We start from the raw sequence: 20,651 nt of genomic DNA, 5'->3' as shown, positions 1-20,651 counted from the left end.
TACAAAAAGGTGTGCATTATTCAGAAACACACATTTTCTATAACGTGCCAGAAGCCATAAAAAGCTTAACATGCACACGCGCACACAGTAAACTTCTACATCATTTTAGTGCAGTAATGTGTTCATTGTAAATAAGTATTGCAGTAGTTCTATTATATGTTCATTACCTTATAAATAAGAGAACTTTTTTTTTTTAATTTTAAATTCTGTGCATTAATGCAATCTTAGTAAATGAGTGTTGTAAAATGATCCTTTCATATAGTGTTCATTAAAAAAAAATGACGATCATTCCACTTGGGACCTGTGGAAGGTACATTAGCTTATTTGTTCTAGTTGTAAATATTTGTCATGTATTATTGTTTTTCTGATATGTTCTACACCCTGGAGGACCTCCTTACTACAGATCAATTGGAATGAAAGTAAATCTAATCTAATGGCAATGCATGTGACCTACACAACAGGCAACACAGTGAGCATGTGATGCTTGCAAAATATTGGATTGTGGCTGACTCCTACCACTCAGCTCACCAAAATATCAATCACAAAGTAATTTGAATTGGAGTACAGACTTGATTCGCCAGTTGGTTATGACTTAACAAGGTACAACAATCCCTCCACAACTGCCCTCTGCATGTCCACCTGCTCTCCCATCCTTTCCACCATTTGAAGAGGTGAAGAGGAGGATTGGAACTCATACGTGCAATATCTGCAAAAGCACATCACAGCATTTCAGGTGGAGTACCCATATATGCAATAATATTTTTTCTTGGCTTGGATTTAGCAGTAAGATTTCATTGGCTTCAGGAACTTGCTCCATTAAAAGGTCCAGTGGCATTGTCATCTCCTGAAATGCCTGAGAGAGACAGTTCTTCACTATCTAAAGCAAAACCATGTTGTATCTTCCCATATGGAATTTTATCAGAGACAAAAGAAACTAGGCCAGTCCTATCAAGCATAGGCAGCCAACCTCTGGGGTTGAAGCAGGACATGCAGATTTATTTGTGCTCATTGTAAACAGTTTTATGCCAATTCTCTAATACATGACATCGTCATCTGTTCTGCTCTGGACAGATAGGTGCATCAGGTGGTGTTGCATTGATAAGATCCTACAGCTGAGGAACTTCTGACTATCACACAGGTGTTTGAAGTGTCAAAGCCTCCAACTGAATAGTTTGGGGATGAGACTGACAGTGTCCGTGTGTTCAGCCTCACAGCAAAGGTTTTGTTCACCGACACCCTCAGTGTTCTCCCTTTTGTCCACACCATTGGCAATCAGACTGTGGCCTTTTCCACCTTTCCAATGCAAATTGTGGCCCTTTCCAATGAAGATTGCCCTTGTGTCCCAACTTTGTCCATATGCTGCCCATAGTCGCTCCCACACTGGGGGAAGGGGGTGGAGGGGCATAGTGTGCAGCCTGCTATAAACAAGGCCATGTGGAAACTGTTTGTTCTAGCCACCTGATCAGCCATCCCTCAAATGTGAATGTACTGTTTACAGATGTCCATAGTGTTACACCAGTGTGCACTGCCAGGAGCTCAGCATTCCTAGTAAGAATGCAAATTCAGCAACAGTCATTCCATTTCCAGATCAATATTGGGGCCTCTGAATCTCATGTGAATCTTAAAGTCTACCATCACTTGGGTCATCATCCTCTTTCCTCCACCAATTGGTTTTTGGTCAGTGGCAGCACGCAGCCAATCATGGTTCAAGGGCAGTTTATGATCGACATTGAGTATCGGGAGGTCATGAGGGCAATCACATTTTCGGCCATTGACAGTGATGTTGGAGAATATTTTTGGACTCAACACATTCAGGGTTTTTGGTTTTCAAATTCAAGATACTGTGTATCTCATTTCTGTCTCTATCTTGTTTCAGGTGTTGGATGACCTTTACCTTGAGTTTGGTGAGTCTGTTTTCACCTGAACTAGGGGCTGCAAAAAACTATGATGCTCATTTCACCCTCAAACCAACAGCTGTTCCCAAAGTTTGTCACACTTGACTGATTCCTTTTTCTCTTTTACTGGCTGTCAAGGATGAACCTGCCAGATTGTGCAGCCAGGGTATCATTGAAACCATTTTCCTGTTGTGTCGAGGCCTTGTGACTACACAGTCAGCAACCAACAACATAGATGGGTTATGCAGGCACGGATCTCACTAGGGCAGCTCTTCTAGGATGGCTATGCTCCACCCGTGCCTCAGGTGGCCGGGTCACTGCCCGGGCAGATCTTTTCTCTTCAGCAGGCCACGTGATCGAAAGTGGTAACTGCAGTATCCCAGTGCCCAGGCAGTATTTAGGTCAGTGCCTGGGCTATGCTCTACCAAATGAAGCACACCCATGAAGTCTTGATCAAGCAACTGTTGGCCATCTCCAAGTCACCTTCGAAGCTGTCAATTTCCTGGATTGACTTCACAGTAAAGGGCTCCTGGATGGTGCCCCCCACTGTTCCAGTAGTACAACATGTAGGTCGAGCCATGGGCAAACTAAGTTGCATGCATGGAACAGCACTACTTAGCCTACAGCATCACAGGTAATACCCAAAGGTGCACTTTTCCTGGCATGTGCGGACCCAGACATTTACCACCTTCTGCAACAACTTAACTCAGAAGTGGGACTCCATGTTCTGACATATGACAGGCAGAAGTCCAGTTTGTTAGAATACTTTCATGCCCAGGTGCATGTGGCAGCAACTCACCACAAGATTTTATATCAAAACTTAATGGACAGACTTACTGTAATGGACATATGCTTCCAGGATTTATCTCACGATTGCTGTTTCCAATGTAGTAATCCTCAGTGTCAGCAATCACGTGTGGCTTCCTTGGTCCAGGACATGATTCTCGTGCACACCCTCAATGAATAACTATGCTCAAATTTCCTTAAAATAAAAGACCCTTCCTTGAAAATATGCCTCTCAATATCAGAGCTTTTGAACAGTCTCTCAGAACATCAGCCACATAACAGGTTCCATCACAAGTGTTCACCAAATGACCAACACACTGCCCTCAGCCCCATTCTTGCCCCCACCCAGGTGGGATTCACGCACCGCACTCAAAGACTCAGCAGTCAGACACTGCGCTCAACGGCGGCCTTCCTGCAGCAAGTGTTTTATTAGGTCCCACTACTGGTGTGCTAAGTGCACCTCTTGTGGGATATCTGGACATAGAGCAGAAGTTTGCCAAGCAGTGCTCAAAATAAATGTAGACTGTGCACATGTGTATCCCTCAAATGTAGAGGTGGATTATAGGGTGTATTTGTTACTGGGCACATCCTGCATTCAGTCTGTGCATTTCCACTCAGAGAAATCATTGTTGCTCAAGCTAGCTATCAACAATGTGCCCATCGAGCTACAGATAGACATGGGGTCCTGCACAACCATCCTACATTGGCAACCTTATTATCGCACAGTGTCCCCTTGCCTTCAAGCTTTTGACACCTCACTGCATGGTTACAGCAATGGCATCATTAAAGTCAACGGCCAATTTATAGCACAAGTTCAGTTCCATGTGACCTCCCTCACAGCCAGGATTTTGGTCCTGGACGCTCATGGAGCCATCAGTCTCTTGGACCTATATCTATTCAATAGTTGGCTTAGAAATCCATGACTCTGTCACCACCATTAAGTTGCTGGGCATCAACCCTTACCTAAAAGATCTCTTTTCCAAGTTTTGGCTGAGTGTTCTTGCAACCCTTCTTGAGTGTAAAATATTTCAATGTCCATGTGGCTCTTCTCCCATCAGCAACACCAAAGTTCTTCAAAGCCACAAATGTTCCCTTCACACTCAGAGAGAGACTTCAGCTGGAGCAACAATGGTTGCAAATTGAGGGTATTCTCACCCCCATTCCTAACAGCCAATGAGCTGCTCCCATCGTCAACACAGAAAATCCTAACAGTACATTGCTCATTTTCGGGGACTCCAAGACAATGATTAATGCCCAATCTGTCATAGATGCTTATCAGTTGGCAATATTTTTTTTGTCAGTGTCACATGCATGTGCCCTGACGTAGGCATGTGTTCTTCCACCTTCAAGTGCACTTCCTATCACATTGCTTTCAGCATAATGCAACTAGTGGATATGTCTGCCGAGGTGTTGCTTCACTCCAGTGGAGATAGGGCGTAGCAGGGAAATGATCCTTGCAGTGCTCCAGAAGCATGTCTTGTTTTTCTTGCATGTCAGTCAACTGGGCATTATGCTCGCCAAGCGCCTTGCCCAACAACATGTCTACTGCCCCACCTGCCAGTGCAAGCAGGTCACCCCTCCATGTCTTTTTTATCCCCTTAGCCAGACACTTCTGCCTCCTGGTACCAGCTACACCTGGATTTCACAGGTCCTTCCTGGGACACTGCTGGTTTATCGTCATAGGTGCTGGCAGTGGTTTCCCCTATATATCACCCTAGTCTGCCACACCTGCAGGGCAGACTATTCAAACCCTGTCCAGAATTTTTCAATTGGAGAGTTGCCAGAAACTACTACCACAGAAAACAGCCCTCAGTTTGCTTCCACAGAATTCTCCACTTTCTGTGAAGCAAATGGCATGACACTGATACATACTGCACCTTTCCACTCTGCTTCTTATGGTCTAGCTGAATGTCCATTCACACCTTTAAATCTCAGCTGTCCAAGTACCACCACCATCACCCTTTGGACAAGGTCTTTATTCTCTTTCTGACTTCATACGGTTCCACTCCCCAGGACAGTTCAACCCCAGAACAAAAAAAAAAAAAAAACACCTCAAGGACCGACCACATCAGTCACAGTTATTTCATCTTCAATCCCACCAGCACCCATCCATCCCTCTTCTCAGCAGTCCAACCACTGGCCTGTCCCTCTCCAAGATCCAGTGTGGGCCCTTATCTTCGCCAAAGGCCACCAGGATTGGTTCCTGTGGTCATCTCCAATCTTCTGGGCTGGGCCATTGTGAAAATGGTGCTTCAAGGGGGTATAGTGTGCCTAAGTGCATTACCAAATTGCACTCTTGCCGTGGTCCACTTCTTGGGGCTGTTAGTCTGCTATTACCTATTGTTGTAGTGGCAGAGTCCTAAACAATGCCGATCTTGGACACCAGCAGCCAGTCTCAGCTCCAGGCTACAGTCTGCTCCCTGGAGGGGTCCTCAAGCTGCTCCATACACATCAGCAGAGTTCGTTTTGAGTGACTGCAAAAGCATCAAAATCAAGATCTGGCTCTGGACCTGTGACAATAATGATGTCAACAAAAACCTTTGCCTCCTGGAGCTGCCGGTTATGGTCCTACTCCCTTCATGCCCTCTACACTGAACAGATGTGGCCTTCAATGCCATGACCAGCAATTGGACTTTGCAATATTTGTCTTTGTTTTTCATTGCTTGGTTGGTTGATTTGGGGTAGGGGACCAAACAATGAGGTCATTGGTCCCATCAGATTAGGGAAGGATGGGGAAGGAAATCAGCCGTGCCCTTCCAAAGGAGCCATCCTGGCATTTGCGTGAAGCAGTTTTGGGAAATCATGGAAAACCTAAATCAGGATGGCCGGACACGGGTTTGAACCATCATCCTCCTGAATGCAAGTCCAGTGTGTTAACCACTGCACCACCTTGCTCAGTTTTGTCTTCATAAACAATAAATTGGACTTAATCTTTCGTGCATCCATTTGGGACCGACTTCTGCTCATCCTCTCAGGGCTTTGTCTACCTGTGTAGGCTTTAGTAAGACCTTCAACATACTTGGAAGGGTGACTGTTCATCATTGCAGATGTATCATCAGCAGGTGGCCAAACTATATGGAAGAGGCTTTTAGTGTGGAAGTAATAGGAGTCATCAAAATGCAAGCACTGTTCCTGGTTAGTGGGTCTGATGTAGACGTAAGTTTTTATGGAGCCATTGAAGAGGTGGGAGGATCATGGAATGGACTAATGTATGAATTTGAAGAGACAACAATTGCTGTTGGAATTCGGTTGGAGGGGTTGATGGCATGTGTTTTTCAATCTAGGTGACAGGAAAGGAAGAGTAGATGTTTAGTGAATGAGCCAACTTGGGTTTGAGGCTGAAGATGAGGTCTTTCAATAGCACTGAAACACCTGTAGAACTGAAGATTTTGGTAGACAGATTACCCACAATATTTGAATTTGTTTGGAATATGAATTTTATGAAATGCAGTGAAGGAGTCTTGGGGATTGTGACACATGGAAACTGTATGCAACATGGAACCTGGGCACCACCACAGATTGACAAGGGTGTTCACTAGGTCTAGGATAGGTACCTTATTTGCCCAAACATAGGCTGCGTGCAAACATAGGCCATACCTAAACCTCTGACACAAGATTATACTAAAAAGTGAGTCTCAAAAATAGTCTGCACTACTACATTTACCTTGGATTATGAAGTACTATTACATACATGATGCAGACACTAAATTATGTTGGCATTCCTACATAACAACTGAACAGCTTCATGTTATCAGCTATGCATTATGAAAGGGAAGAGAAACTCTTAAGTAGTTCAAGAAGTCCATATTGATTTTGAGAGCAAAAGTGCAAATATCCAGATGTGAAGAAAGACTTGCTTAATTTTGTAGCTCAAAACAGCAAATGTGGATATGGCACAACAGCTGGAATGATTTAAATTGAAGGCTGCAAAATAGCATGTAAAAGAAATATTTTGCCAATTGAATTTAAAGTTTCATATGGGAGAAGTCAACAATTTATGCAATGAAATAATCTGTTCCTCACAGAACTACAGTTCAAATTTGGGAATGTAGGCTAAATATTGGTCTATTTTGATAAGCCAAACAGCACTACAGTAAAGGAACACCATGTGCAAATATACACATATGGTGCTAGAAAGCAATCATGTAGTGGTTTCTTTTTTTTTTTCCAAGACTAGCACTACATTTGCATAGAAAGTGTAAGTTTTCCACTATTTTCTTCTTAAGGCTTGAATGCTTGTATCGGTTAACTGCAGTATCTTTTAATGGTATTAATTTCAACCCAAAACATACATGTGCACATCATTTTGAAATTTAAGATTTATGATCTAAGGGAGAAGCCACACCATGATTCTTCAAGTCAATCTCTAGGAAAAATGAAAGTGCGGCCTATATTCATACAAACACAGTATTGTTGGGCACTGGTGTCCTGAGACATGAGCAGGATTTCAGTACAATGGAAATATTTTTGATATTGTGTCTGGAGAGCTCTTTCAGCTGTTGGAAGGCAAAGGTTTCAATTTAGGAGATAGGGTGTATGTAAAGTAACTGTGTCTTGTTGAGGGAGTAGAGATAGTTCAGGGATTCTCCACTGTGGAAATTAGGTTCTGTATTCTTGTGTTAGTGACTGATGCAGATGATGTAATCAGAAGATCAGAAGGTCATTGTAAAAGGATGGGTAGTATCAAGAAATGGGAGTTTTCCTGGTTTGGTCACTGTTGCATATTCATGCATTAGCTAGCATTTAAGGAACATGATGTGGACCTGTGTTTGAACCTAAGGATATGGATAATTTTCTGAATTGATACTGGATGGAGCAGGAATTCATTTGATCTCTACTCAAATCATCAAGCACATCTCTCAATGTTTTGCCTGAATCCATTTCTCTCCTCACCCTAACTACTCACTATGACAGCGAGCTTCTACATGCTTCACATTACTCGTAATGTTAATCATACTGGATGCCCCATAGTAGCTTGTTACTGTTCCCCCACTGAATGAATCTTGACTCTTGTTGACCAACACCTCTAACCCAATGACTGCAGTGTAGCTTCCCATATCAAAGACATGACCCACTTCCTTCACTGTCTCACAGTCATCCCCATCCTGTTACTACCTTGATCCTTATTCATTACTGTTGACATAACCTGCCTATATACCAATATGTTCATGATAAGGCCTTGAATGCTTTTGAATGCTACCTCTCCCATTGTCCTACTGACTCCGAAGCCACCATCTCATTCCTTACACATCTGACAAACAACATTCTTATGCATAACTACTTCTCTGTTGAACTGAAGATATACAAACAAATCTGCAGAATGGCTATAGTTACCTGCATACTATTCCCCTATGTCGACCTGCTATGGGCCATCTAGAAGCAAGGTACTTATCCACCAAAAATCCCAATTCACTTCTCTGACACTGTATCCTCTTCTTTCACAGCCTCAGTTCCCACAACCACCACCACCACCACCACCTGCCAACAAGAACTATGCTATTTCAGTCTTGTAGACATGGGCCATTCGACAGCAGATGTTTTCCTTGCTTGTATTTTTCTTAATCCACTTGTGTACATACTTCTAAGTGAACTAATTTAGCTCTGCAGTTCAGACTGCATAGGATGCCCTCAAGCAACATGTCACTGCTTGTTTTTATGATCTACATAGTTAAAATCACATGAACACCTATTCACAGCACAGATATCGAAAAGTGAACAATTTCCTCCATTCCCCACTTGATATTTAAGTTTGTTTACATGCTAATGACACAGAAAATACCCTCAAAAACATGTGTAACTACTAGTTTAGTGTCACCAAAGTTGGAGCATCCCAAAATGGTTTAGTTTCACCGAGGCATTGTGCACATGTGAGCCATACTGCGCATTGGCTAGTAGCGCAGCTGGCTGCAACCCAGTATAGTCATGTAAACTAGACTTTACATGATTACAGTTTTGATTAGATGGATTATTTCAGCATTCATCACATGAGTAAAGGCACAACAAACTCTATATCTGTCACTGTGTCAATTCAGCTTATAATGGGTACCAACATATGAAAATGTTATTTAATACTGCGACAATTGTTTGGATCTCATTTCCAAAAGCTGTTGGAAGAGATTCCTGTATTCAGAGAAAAATCTCTACAATTATTTATCAAGTTACAATTTGTCTTGCTGCACGTCTTTTAGGCATGTAGTTGCATAGCCATTTCACACAGATGTTCATAAGTTTGCAGACCACTTGTGATTTCTCGAAAATTTTCATGAAACCTCTGGTGAGAAAAAATTCTATCTCCATTCTTTGTACATCAAACTCAATGAGGAACACTTGTGCTAAAGTAAGTCAGAACCATGCAAGTGCTGAAACTGCAATGCCTGCTGATGACAGGAATGTGAAACCAGAAGGTCTTATACTCCTGATAAATCAGTGTTTTGCTTTTTTCCTTTAAAAAGGAGTTACATATATATTGCAATAGCAGTATACACACCGAGGTGACAAAAGTCATGGGATACCTCCCAATAGAATGTCAGACCTCCTTTTGCCCAGCATAGCAGCATGGACTCAACAAGTCTTCCCTTGCAGAAATACTGAGCCATGCTGCGTCTATAACCATCCATAATTGCGAAAGTGTTGGCAGTGTAGGATTTTGTGAACAAACTGACCTCTCAAAGATGATCCACAAATGTTCAATAGGATTCATGTCACGTGATCTGGGTGACCAAATTGTTTGCTCAAATTGTCCAGAATGTTCTTCAAACCAATTGTGGTCTGGTAACATGGCCATCATAGTCTGGGAACATGAAAACCATTAATAGCTGCAAATGGATTTCAAGTAGCCAAACATACACATTTCCAGTCAGTGATCAGTTCAGTTGAATTAAAGGGCCCAGTCCACTCCATCTAAGCACAGCCCATGGCATTATGGAGTCACCACCAGCTTGCACAGCGCATTGTTGACAATCTGGGACCACAGCTTCATGGGGTATGTGCCATACTTGAACCCTAGCATCAGCTCTTACCAACTGAAACTGGGATTCATCTGACCAGGCCACAATTTTCCAGTTGTCTAGGGTCCAACTGATATGGTCGCAAGTCCAAGAGAGGCACTGCAGGTGATGATGTGCTATTATTAAAGGCACTTGTGCTGGTTATTTGCTGCCATAGACCATTAATGCCAAATTTTGTAATACTGTCCTAATGGATACATTTGTCTTATGTTCCACAATCATTCCTGTGGTTATTTCATGCATTGTTGCTTGTCTGTTAACACTGGCAACTCCACACAAATGCCATTGTTCACAGTTGTTATGTGAAGGCATTTGGAAAATGTCTTGTCTATGGTGAAAGGTAATGCCTGAAATGTAGTATTCTCAGCACACTCTTGGCACTGTACATCTCAGAATATTGAATTCCCTAATACTTTTTTAATGAAATGTTCCGTGCATCTAGCTGCAACTACCATTCTGTGTTCAAAGTCTGTTAACTCGCATCGTGTGGTCATAATCATGTCAGCAGCCTTTTCACATGAATCACCTGAGTACGAATGACAGCCCCATCAATGCACTGCCCTTTTATATCTTGTGTATGCAATACTACCACCATCTGTATATGTTTATATCACTATTCATGACTTTTGTCATGCAAACACTGAAATTCATGGATGCATAACGAATATTTTGAATGTGCAGAGTGGGAAGTACAAGGGCAGAAAAATGAAGCAGTCCAAACTGCCAATAAAGTGACAGTCTTTAATTCGCAGCAGCTCTGAAGATGCAAAAAAAGGAAGGAAACCAATTTTGGATATCTGGCTCAAAGGACTGTGAAAACATCTTTGAAGGCCAACTTTCTGCTCCACAAATTGAAAAATTTAGCTTTCCGGCAGTGGATGAACAATTCCGTTGAAGCTGAGCAGTGTTTTGTGTGTGTGTGTGTGTGTGTGTGTGTGTGTGTGTGTGTGTGTGTGTGTGTGGTGGGGGGAGTCTGATCTTCACACTATTAAAAGTTTTTGTTGTTCTTGACTTCTACAGAAAGTTAAGAACTTGTGCTGATCTCACAATTGCTTCCAAATGCTCCTATGTTGTGCTACGTCTTGCCAATTATTTATGCTCATCCTGTTGCACATTGTTTTAAATTTGTTTAGCCTTGTACTCCTGGGTCTTTCCATTGATCTTTTACCAAATTACTTCTCCTTGGATATTCTTGAAACCAACTGCTGCTCTCTCATTTTCATAATAAGATGACCTACCCAATGTCATCTTTTGGAATTTATTATGCTATTCCTGTTGCTAGTTATGACAGCAAGTGGATTTCTGTGGTTTATCTTCTCTTCCTGTTTTGTGATTCATTATCATAGTATGGATAAAAGATTTTCCTATAACTTTATTTTCAAAAACTTCTAACTGGTGGTTTTCTGTTTTAGTTAAACTCCATGTTTCTGTTCTATTAGTTAGGACTGGTCTGATTATTGTGTTACACAGCTTCATTTTAATTTTGCTTGTCAGCAGTTTAGATCCTGCAACTTTTTGTATGGAGTCACAGGCTCTGTTAGCATTTTAGTCTTATTTTCAGATCTAGTTGTGTATGATTTTGTTTGTTTATCCTTGAAACCAGAAATTTGAACTGTTCATCATGTTTGAATTTATGTTGTCCAATTATCAGATGTTACTGGTTCTGTTCACCACTACATTTTGGAACTACCATATATTTTGTTTCCTGATCATTTACTTTTAGGCTGCTTCTACAAGTTCCACAAATAACTGTATAATCTTTATTTCACTTTTTCTGATGATCACTATATAATCTGCACATGCTAACATCTTAACTTTATTTCTTTGGAGTATCCCAGCTGTACTTGTTCCAATTTCCTCACAACTCTCTCAAAGGTTGTATTACACAGAACTCAGGACAGATCATCTCCCTGACTTAGTCCAGCTTCATTTTTAAAATGATATTGTTTAGCAAACCAAAATTTATATACAGTGTCCACCTTAAATATACGAGGTGTCCAGGTTGAACACACAATAATATATAGTGTGATCACTTGAGACACTTACTGATGGTTTATTTCTACAAGTATGGTAACACACACAAACATCTAACTGTATTCCACTTCTCTCCAGCTGTTTTGCAGCATTACAGGCATAACATTTATCACAGCAACCTCTTATGGAAAATGATGTGTACTGTTGAATCAGGTAATTGTAATGACTACTTGCTTATCAGATTGATTTACGAGAGTTCCGCTGGAAGAACGTATGGATTAATTCAACAGTAGCCTCTGCAACTGCATGCTTGACATGGTGCCTTGACATCAATAGCAAACTTCCACTTTCTCAAAGCTGCTTGTCCCATTTCTTGATTGTTAATAAGTGTGAACATTGTCAATTGGTTGCAATCCATACCTGTGCAAAGATGACGTTGTAGTGGTGTAACAGACTTTAGCTCTGTGAGACAAAGCACGCACCTTCGGCAGTGGAGTCCACATGACTACTGACATTCATTTACACGAACAAAGAAATTACATGCATGTGCTTGTGGTAACAACTGCCACAAGCGAACAATACTTGTAGACACAAACTGCCAGTAAATATCTCAATTATGTCTCAAGTTGTTGTTTTTGTTGTCGTCTTCAGTTCAGAGAGTGGTTTGATGCAGCTCTCCATACTACTTATCCTGTGCAAGCCTCTTCATCTCTGAAACTACTGCAATCTACACACTTCTGAGTCTGCTTATTGTATTCATCTCTCGGTCTCCCTCTATGATTTTTACCCTCCACCTGCCCTCCAATACTAAATTCAGAAAAGACTTCCTAACACTTTCTACATTTTATATCTTCTCTACTTTGACCATCATCAGTTATTTTGCTCCCCAAATAGCAAAATTCATCTACTACAAGTGTCTCATTTCCTAATCTAATTCCCTCAACATCACCTGATTTAAACCGACTACATTCCATTATCCTCATTTTGCTTTTGTTGATGTTCATCTTATATGTTCCTTTCAAGACACTGTCCAACTGCTCTTCCAGGTCATTTGCTGTCTCTGACAGAATTACAATGTCATCGGCAAACCTCAAGGTTTTTATTTCTTCTCCCTGGATTTTCACTCCTACTCCAAATTTTTCTTTTGTTTCCTTTACTGCTTGTTCAATATAAAGATTGAACAACATTAGGGATAGGCTACAACCCTGTCTTACTCCCTTCCCAACCACTGCTTCCCTTTCATGCCCTTCAACCCTTATAACTGCCATCTGGTTTCTATACAAATTGTAAATAGCCTTTCGCTCCCTGTATTGGAGCCCTGCCACCTTCCAAATTTAAGAGAGAGTATTTCAGTCAACATTGTCAAAATCCTTCTCTCAGTCTACAAATGCCAGAAATGTGGGTTTACCTTTCCTTAAACTATTTTCTAAGATAAGTCACAGGGTTAGTTTGCCTCATATGTTCCTACATTTCTACGGAATCGAAACTGATCTTCGCCAAGGCCAGCTTCTACCAGTTTTCGATTTGTCTGCAAAGAATTCATGTTAGTATTTTGCAGATGTGACTTGTAGTTCTAATGGAATGTTATCTACTATTACATTTTATATTATTGTACAAGGTCCCTGAGTAAAACATGTCATAATATAAAAAGTAATAAATTGAGAGATAATTGAGATATTTACTGGTGGTTTGCTTCTACAAGTTTGGTAACTCTAAATGCTTTCTTTGTTTGCTCGTGGAAGTTCGTACCATGTGTGCATGTGCAAAACCGCTTCATTTATATAAACACATGTCAGTAGCCATGTGGATTTCACAGCATAAGGTGATCTGTATGCTTTCCATCGTGGAGCAAGAGACTGTCATTTGCAGCATGATTATGGATTTGACCAACTGACGGTGTTCCTGTTTACATCATGATCAAGAAATAGGAAAAGCAGCTTTGGGAATTAGAGTTTGCTTTTGATGTCTGGGCACAACATCCAGCACACAGTTCCACAGACTACTGTTAAATTGATCTGTATGTTCTTCAAATAGACCTCTCGTGAGTCAACCTAACAAGCAAGTAGGCAGTTATAGTTTTCAGCAAGTAGGCAGTTATAGTTTACCTCACTGAACAGTACGTAGTGCCATCCATAAAAGGTTGTGCTTATGCATGTACAAACTGCAGCTTCATCACAAAATCAAGCCTGAGGACAGACAGTGATGGAAGGTATTCGTGGGGACAGTGCTGGCAAAAATGGATGAGAATGAGACATTCCCCAATTTCATCTGTTTCTCAGATGAGGCTACATTCCACACTTCTGGCACAGTAAACACACAAACATGCATAACTGCAAATATGGGGAATTGAATCCCCCCACAGTGACAGTGCTAACGTGACTCTCCAAAAGTGAATGCATGGTTTGGATTGTTGAAGGGCAGGGTTATATGTCCATTCTTCTTCAATGAGCCTACAGTTAATGCAACAATGTCCATAGACATGTTTTAGCTGTATGCTGTGCAACAACTTCCTTCTGAAGCAATCTTTTAGCAAAATGTCACACCATGTCATTTTGCAAACATAGTGAAAAATTTGTTGGATCATTAGTTCTCACACTGCTGCATTAGGAGAAGTAGTAAACTGACTGAGTGCCTCCCTAGAAGCCCTGACATTATGCCACTTGATTTTGATTTTTTTTTTTTTTTTTTTTGTTTTTTTTTTTTTTTTTTTGTTTATCAAGAGTCAAGTGTACTAGATATCAGATCATGATCTACCAGATCTGCACCATTGCATTCAGGCAGCTACCACAAATGTTACACTTGCAATGCTGCAAATCTCTTGGAGAGAAGTGGAATACATATTAGATGTCTGTTAAGCCACTAATGATGTGCACACCGATGTGTATTAGATGTGTAAAGAAACATTTTGAATTATGATAAGTGTAGAAACAAAGTCAATAAATGTCTCAATTACTTCTAAAGTTCTTACATTTCATACTATTGTGTGTTTAACCCAGACACCCTGTAAGTTTAATTTGAAATTCAAATTCCATATTACTTTTCAAAGGCTTTTCCTGTGAATGGTGTCATAAGCTTTCATAAAATATACTGTATTTTTTGTTTACATTCCTATAAATTTCAATTTATTGTTTGTTTACTAAGATATTGTCAGCAGTGGATTTATTTCTATGAAAGCCATTTTGATAATCCTCTATTACACTCTCTGAGTGTGGTTTCAAGTGGTTTACCAATAAATACGATAAAATCTTAAAGGTTGTGTTACCTAATGATATTCCCCTATAGTTTCTGAAGTCTTTCCTGTTTCCTTTTGTACATACTGGGATTATTAACAGTTCTTTCTATCCTATTCATATGGTCTCAGTTTTCCAGGTTACCTGTATCAGGTGAAAACTATCCCATATGCAGTTCCTGGAATTTGGTGATTATGGGGGCTGCTGCTGTAATTTGTAATTACTGACTCTTGATTAGAACAATGCAGTAGACAGTCAAAATACTCATTGCTTGCTGACAAAATTTTGGTTATTTCAATAGCCGTATTGGCATATCCTTTTTAATTTTGTTAACTGTGCCATACTTTTTCCAAATGTTAATATCTGATAATGTTTGTGAATACATTCAATATGTTGTTTTAGGTATTATTTCTTTTTCTTGCAATTTATTTAATTTGTGCCTGTCATTAAGCAAGTTCTATTTCAGGACTGTATTCCAAGTTAAAACTTATTATTTAATAAAATAATATATTTTTTTCTCTAGTACAGTATCAAATTATTTTTAAAAATCATATGACTGATAATGTAATTGTTTCTTTTTGGGTACTGTTAACATCCCACATGTAAAAACAATGTGTATCAAGCCTTCAATACAAAAATTATGAAAAAATTGATGTACTGGATCAGTTTGTAGGGGAAAATGCTGTTATATTAGTTATTGAGATCACTGACAGAAGAGGCTATTGTATTTTTGCTGTGTTGTTGAGAATTGTTTAAGTGTTTCAGCGCAATGTGTTTGTGCACTTCTGGGTGCTCTTCAGAAGTACAATAAACAGAACAATGCTATGAAAGAAGTAGTGAATGAACGTGCAAAACATATGAACAAATGTGTTGATGCTTTGAAAACTATCATAGGTGATTATTCAAAAATGCTGAGTGCTGGACACACAATCTGAATCAGATTACAAATGTTTTTTCTAAGGAACTTAGTAAGTTAAACACACTGAAAAGCAATTTAGAGAGTGCTTTCTTAAACACCAGGAAGAGGAAACATTTGTATTTGCAGTTTATGAAGAAAAAGAAGAGAGATGCAGTTTTTTCCTTTTCCAGTTTTAAAATTCTGGAACTCATGGCTCTCTACAGCCACTTTGGTGGAAGAATATTTTGAAGAAATAACTATATTCTTCTGCAATGACTTGCAGGGGCTGTCTAATGCAGGCACTGATTGTGTGAATTCACTACTTGATGATGAAGTGAAATGGATTCTTGGCAAGGGCACACTCCTTAAAGAACACGTCGGTGTCTAAGTTAACATGATCATCATCTTAGAGACTTTGAAATATCCCACTTCAAGGTTAAAACAGCTTGAAGACTATTTCACTATAGTGGGTAAAGGCATTTTTGGTGATGAAAAAAAAAAAATTAAAATATGAAGAGGCATGTGCTTTATGCAGAAGTTAAGGAAGGATTGAAGTGCACTTGGTTGAATCTTGAGATGAAGTTGTCAACTCTCATGGACACAGATTCAAACAAATCAGTCTTCAAAGCTGTTGATTCATGTTTTAACCAATGGACAAAATGCTGAACCTCATGGCAAAGATCTTCCAGTCTGTACCTCGAATGACTAGCCTCACTTGTATAGATAGTATGAAAGGGTATAAATCTCTTCTGAATTTTGTTGAAAAGCAAATGCCCATGCAATCAGGAAATGATGAAATAGTCAATTGTGTGCAGGCAATAGGAGTTGATAATCAGCAGTGTGCAGTTGTGGCACTAAGGCTATTTGGATTTCTTGTTCCAATGCAGACTGTGAGATGCTATTTCCTACCTACAATGAAGTGTTGACAGCTCTGTGGAACAACCTGTTGGAAGATAACCCAGAAATCATGACAATTTGTCATTTGAAACACTGTCTGCAGTGTCTGGCTGAAAACCCACTTGTCTTAAAGTGTTATTTTTTCCTTTATTATTAAGTACAATGTAATTCTCTTTTTCCTTTTTTCTTCCCATGTCAGTGCAATGAATATAATTGTGATGTATGTAGTGTAAAATATACTGTAAATGATAGGTATAGTTTTGTTATCAGTGTAACATTGAAAAATGATTATATAGGATGAAAAGAAGTAATTGAAAACAGAAACAACATGTTAGCAAATAACACCTAAAAATAATGCCAAAATCTGAAAAAATAGCACCAAAATTGGTCATAAAATCAGATTAATTTTTACTGTCCGTGGCCCATACCATCTGGATCCTTCCCCTGCCCCCTCACCCTAAACACTACTTTCTCTGAATTACATGGATAGAAGTTGTCCTTGCAACACATCTTTCAGTTCCACAATCCTCCTGGCCTCAATCTTGAAAAATGCCTACAGGAGACTCAGTGACTCAACTATTCAGCAGGTTGTTACCTATACTCCCTCCAACTACTCATTTATTTATTTATTTATTTATTTATTTACATGTCAAGTTCCATAGGACCAAATTGAGGAGAAAATCTCCAAGGTCATGGAACGTGTCAGTACATGAACTTACAACATAAAAGTAAATGTTCATGAACCTGAAAGAAAATCGGTACATAAGTTTAAGCAAACGCTATCAGCATTACAATGAGAATCAGCTTAATTTTTCAAGGAACTCCTCGACAGAGTAGAAGGAGTGACCCATGAGGAAATTCTTCAGTTTCGATTTGAAAGCACGTGGATTACTGCTAAGATTTTTGAATTTGAGTGGCAGCTTATTGAAAATGGATGCAGCAGTATACTGCACACCTTTTTGCACAAGAGTTAAGGAAGTCCAATCCAAATGGAGGTTTGATTTCTGCCGAGTATTAATATTGGTAACAAGAAACAACAATAAGGAATATACATATTGAGAGGCCAATGTCAAAATACCCAGACTTGTGAACAGAGGTCGACAAGAGGTTCGTGAACTCACACCACTTATTGCCCGAACCGCCCGTTTCTGAGCCAAAAATATCCTTCTAGAATGGGAAGAGTTACCCCAAAACATAATACCATATGACATAAGTGAATGAAAATATGCAAAGTAGACTAATTTACGTGTCGAAGTATCACTCACTTTCGATACTGTTCGAATAGTGAAAATGGCAGTATTAAGTCTTTGAACACGATCCTGAACGTGGGCTTTCCACGACAGCTTACTATCTATCTGAACACCTAGGAATTTGAACTGTTCAGTTTCACTAATCATATGCCCATTCTGTGAGATTAAAACGTTGGGTTTTGTTGAATTGTGTGTTAGAAACTGTAAAAACTGAGTCTTACTGTGATTTAATGTTAGTTTATTTTCTACAAGCCATGAACTGAGGTCATGTACTGCGCTACTTGAAACCGAGTCAATGTTGCACACAACATCCTTTACTACCAAGCTAGTGTCATCAGCAAACAGAAATATTTTAGAGTTACCCATAATACTAGAGGGCATATCATTTATATAAATAAGGAACAGGAGTGGCCCCAACACTGATTCCTGGGGCACCCCCCACCTGACAGTACCCCACTCAGATCCCACATCACAGCCGTTATCAACATTGTGAATTCCACTAATGAATTCCACTAATGAATTTCCTCTACCATATTTAAGTCAGAAAGATAGATAAAACTGTGCACATATAAGAGATAAGTTATATGTAATTGGAAAAATAAAACACAGTTATGTTTGACGTAGTTGTAAGTCCTCAGTTACTAGCAAAACTAAATTTACAATCCTGTGTCCAACTGCAAAAATGCAGTCTATATTTTTCCACCCATTATTTGTTCAGATTTATTAAGAAGCCTCTTCAGAGGCATATCATACTACATGTGAGCTTATTTATTTTCTGTTGGTGGAGTTATTGTTCCAATTCAAGCACTATACACATTTCAACATAGCACTATATGTACATACACTTCTCTCATATTATGTTATGCTTCCATACAAGCAACCATAGTATTGCATCGAGTCCGCAGCTCGTGGTCGTGCGGTAGCGTTCTCGCTTCCCACGCCCGGGTTCCCAGGTTCGATTCCCGGCGGGGTCAGGGATTTTCTCTGCCTCGTGATGACTGGGTATTGTGTGATGTCCTTAGGTTAGTTAGGTTTAAGTAGTTCTAAGTTCTAGGGGACTGATGACCATTGATGTTAAGTCCCATAGTGCTCAGAGCCATTTGAACCATTTGAAGTATTGCATCGATTCTTGAAAGCGAAAAAGGTCATTTTTTAAATCAGAGTACATGTGCATCAAACAAAATAACCTTTAGCACTTGCTGCTGAAACATATCTCCAATTCACCACAAAAAGAACAGTAATGTAAAAGGTTCTTACAACTATTGTTGTTGTTGTTTGTGATGTAATCACCAAAATGTGTAGTTAATACTAAATGTTTGACTGGCTAACATTATAATATCCTAACTGCTAAGGTTACTCCAAAAAGCTACATGCCATGTTGGTGTAACAGGAAAACTCAAGGGAGATGGTACAATCTTCACTGTGTTACCAAAGTATTCTGGGGCTTAACTTCAAACATAGATGCCTCCAGTTTAACTTGCAAATTTACTGCCTGTATCCTAAATCAAGTTTCTCTTGCTACTTTACAGGCTTTTTGTAAAATAAATAGCACACACCATTTCGCCAATCTTCTTCTCAAGGTTGATTTCTCAATCACTACTGCAACACAACATTTTAACTTTCCTTGATTATTAATTTTTCACCTCTCTCATTCCAAATCTGAATGTAAACCAGTTCTGGCTGCAGTTATAATTTACAATCTTTTATGAAATGATTAATGTCCGAATGTTTCTAAGCCTAATTCTGCAGTTTATTGCTTGTTCACTTTACAAACAGTTACAGTGTGGTGACTGATGGGATTAGCTATTTCATATCTTCTCTATTGGTACTAAATAACTTTTTCAGTGCAGACAACCTAGACAACCATAGTTAGCAGACAACAATGAGTTTAGTGCATCTACATACTCAAACAAAAGATGACTTAACATATGGAGTTCAGAGATCACAGAAGTGTTATATGTAAATGAATTTGAAATGGATTAAATTTGTTGATATGCTCAGTGGAGAAATCCTTCACACATATTATTGAAAGCTATTATTGGTAGTGACCAGAAACAAGTGAATATAAGTCTTAAGTCATACATCATCTATTGACACAACCAGTCCAGTCAGCCACCACACTGTAAGTCTTCATGACGTCAACAAGCAATGCATTCTGCCCACTTTGTTCTTTCTTCTCAGATATAGCAGACTAATAACTTACTCCTGGACCAGCATTTTTCCAGTCCACCAAAAGGCTCATAGCTTTCAGCACGTGGTCCTGAAATAGAAAATAATCTCAATGTGAATATACATTATATGAATATTGCAACAGAGAACAATTGAGTGAAAAAAGAAGAAGAGATTAGTGATAATGAAATACATGCTTTAATCCTTCTCACAACAAACAAGTGTTAGTACTCTTAACTTTCTCAATTAATATGGAGGTTACCAGGCCTGATTCAGTCCATAACCATCACACACTGTTGTAGTGATGACTTCAAAGATACATTCAGGTTTAGAGACCAAAACGAAATATTCCACGATTAATGTGATGTTAAACTCAATAAAACCCTTACTGATACCATAATGTCTTTTTTCAAAGCATACATGTGAACATTTGCAAAATCCGTGTATATCCAATATTCTTCCAACAGTCTAGAAAGGTTGGCTATGCAGATTAGTGGGCAATAGCTACCAAACACAAAACCTTTGAAACTGAAGAAATCCTAACT

The 20,651-nt window shown here is 39.4% G+C and overlaps 1 protein-coding gene across 5 annotated transcripts in view; it reads right to left on the bottom strand.

Moving 5' to 3' along the window:
• Positions 1-20,651, bottom strand: part of LOC126469889 (uncharacterized) — a 425,616-nt gene that overhangs the window by 43,442 nt on the left and 361,523 nt on the right. For all 5 annotated transcript variants that reach the window (XM_050097228.1, XM_050097232.1, XM_050097229.1 and 2 more), the window contains one exon: positions 20,141-20,197. In XM_050097228.1, the coding sequence (XP_049953185.1) occupies positions 20,141-20,197 (57 nt within the window). The remainder of the gene's footprint in view (positions 1-20,140; positions 20,198-20,651) is intronic.

The sequence above is a fragment of the Schistocerca serialis genome, chromosome 3, assembly GCF_023864345.2.
Source record: "Schistocerca serialis cubense isolate TAMUIC-IGC-003099 chromosome 3, iqSchSeri2.2, whole genome shotgun sequence".
In the NCBI taxonomy this organism is placed as follows: domain Eukaryota; kingdom Metazoa; phylum Arthropoda; class Insecta; order Orthoptera; family Acrididae; genus Schistocerca; species Schistocerca serialis.
This window is presented reverse-complemented; position numbering and strand designations above follow the sequence as displayed.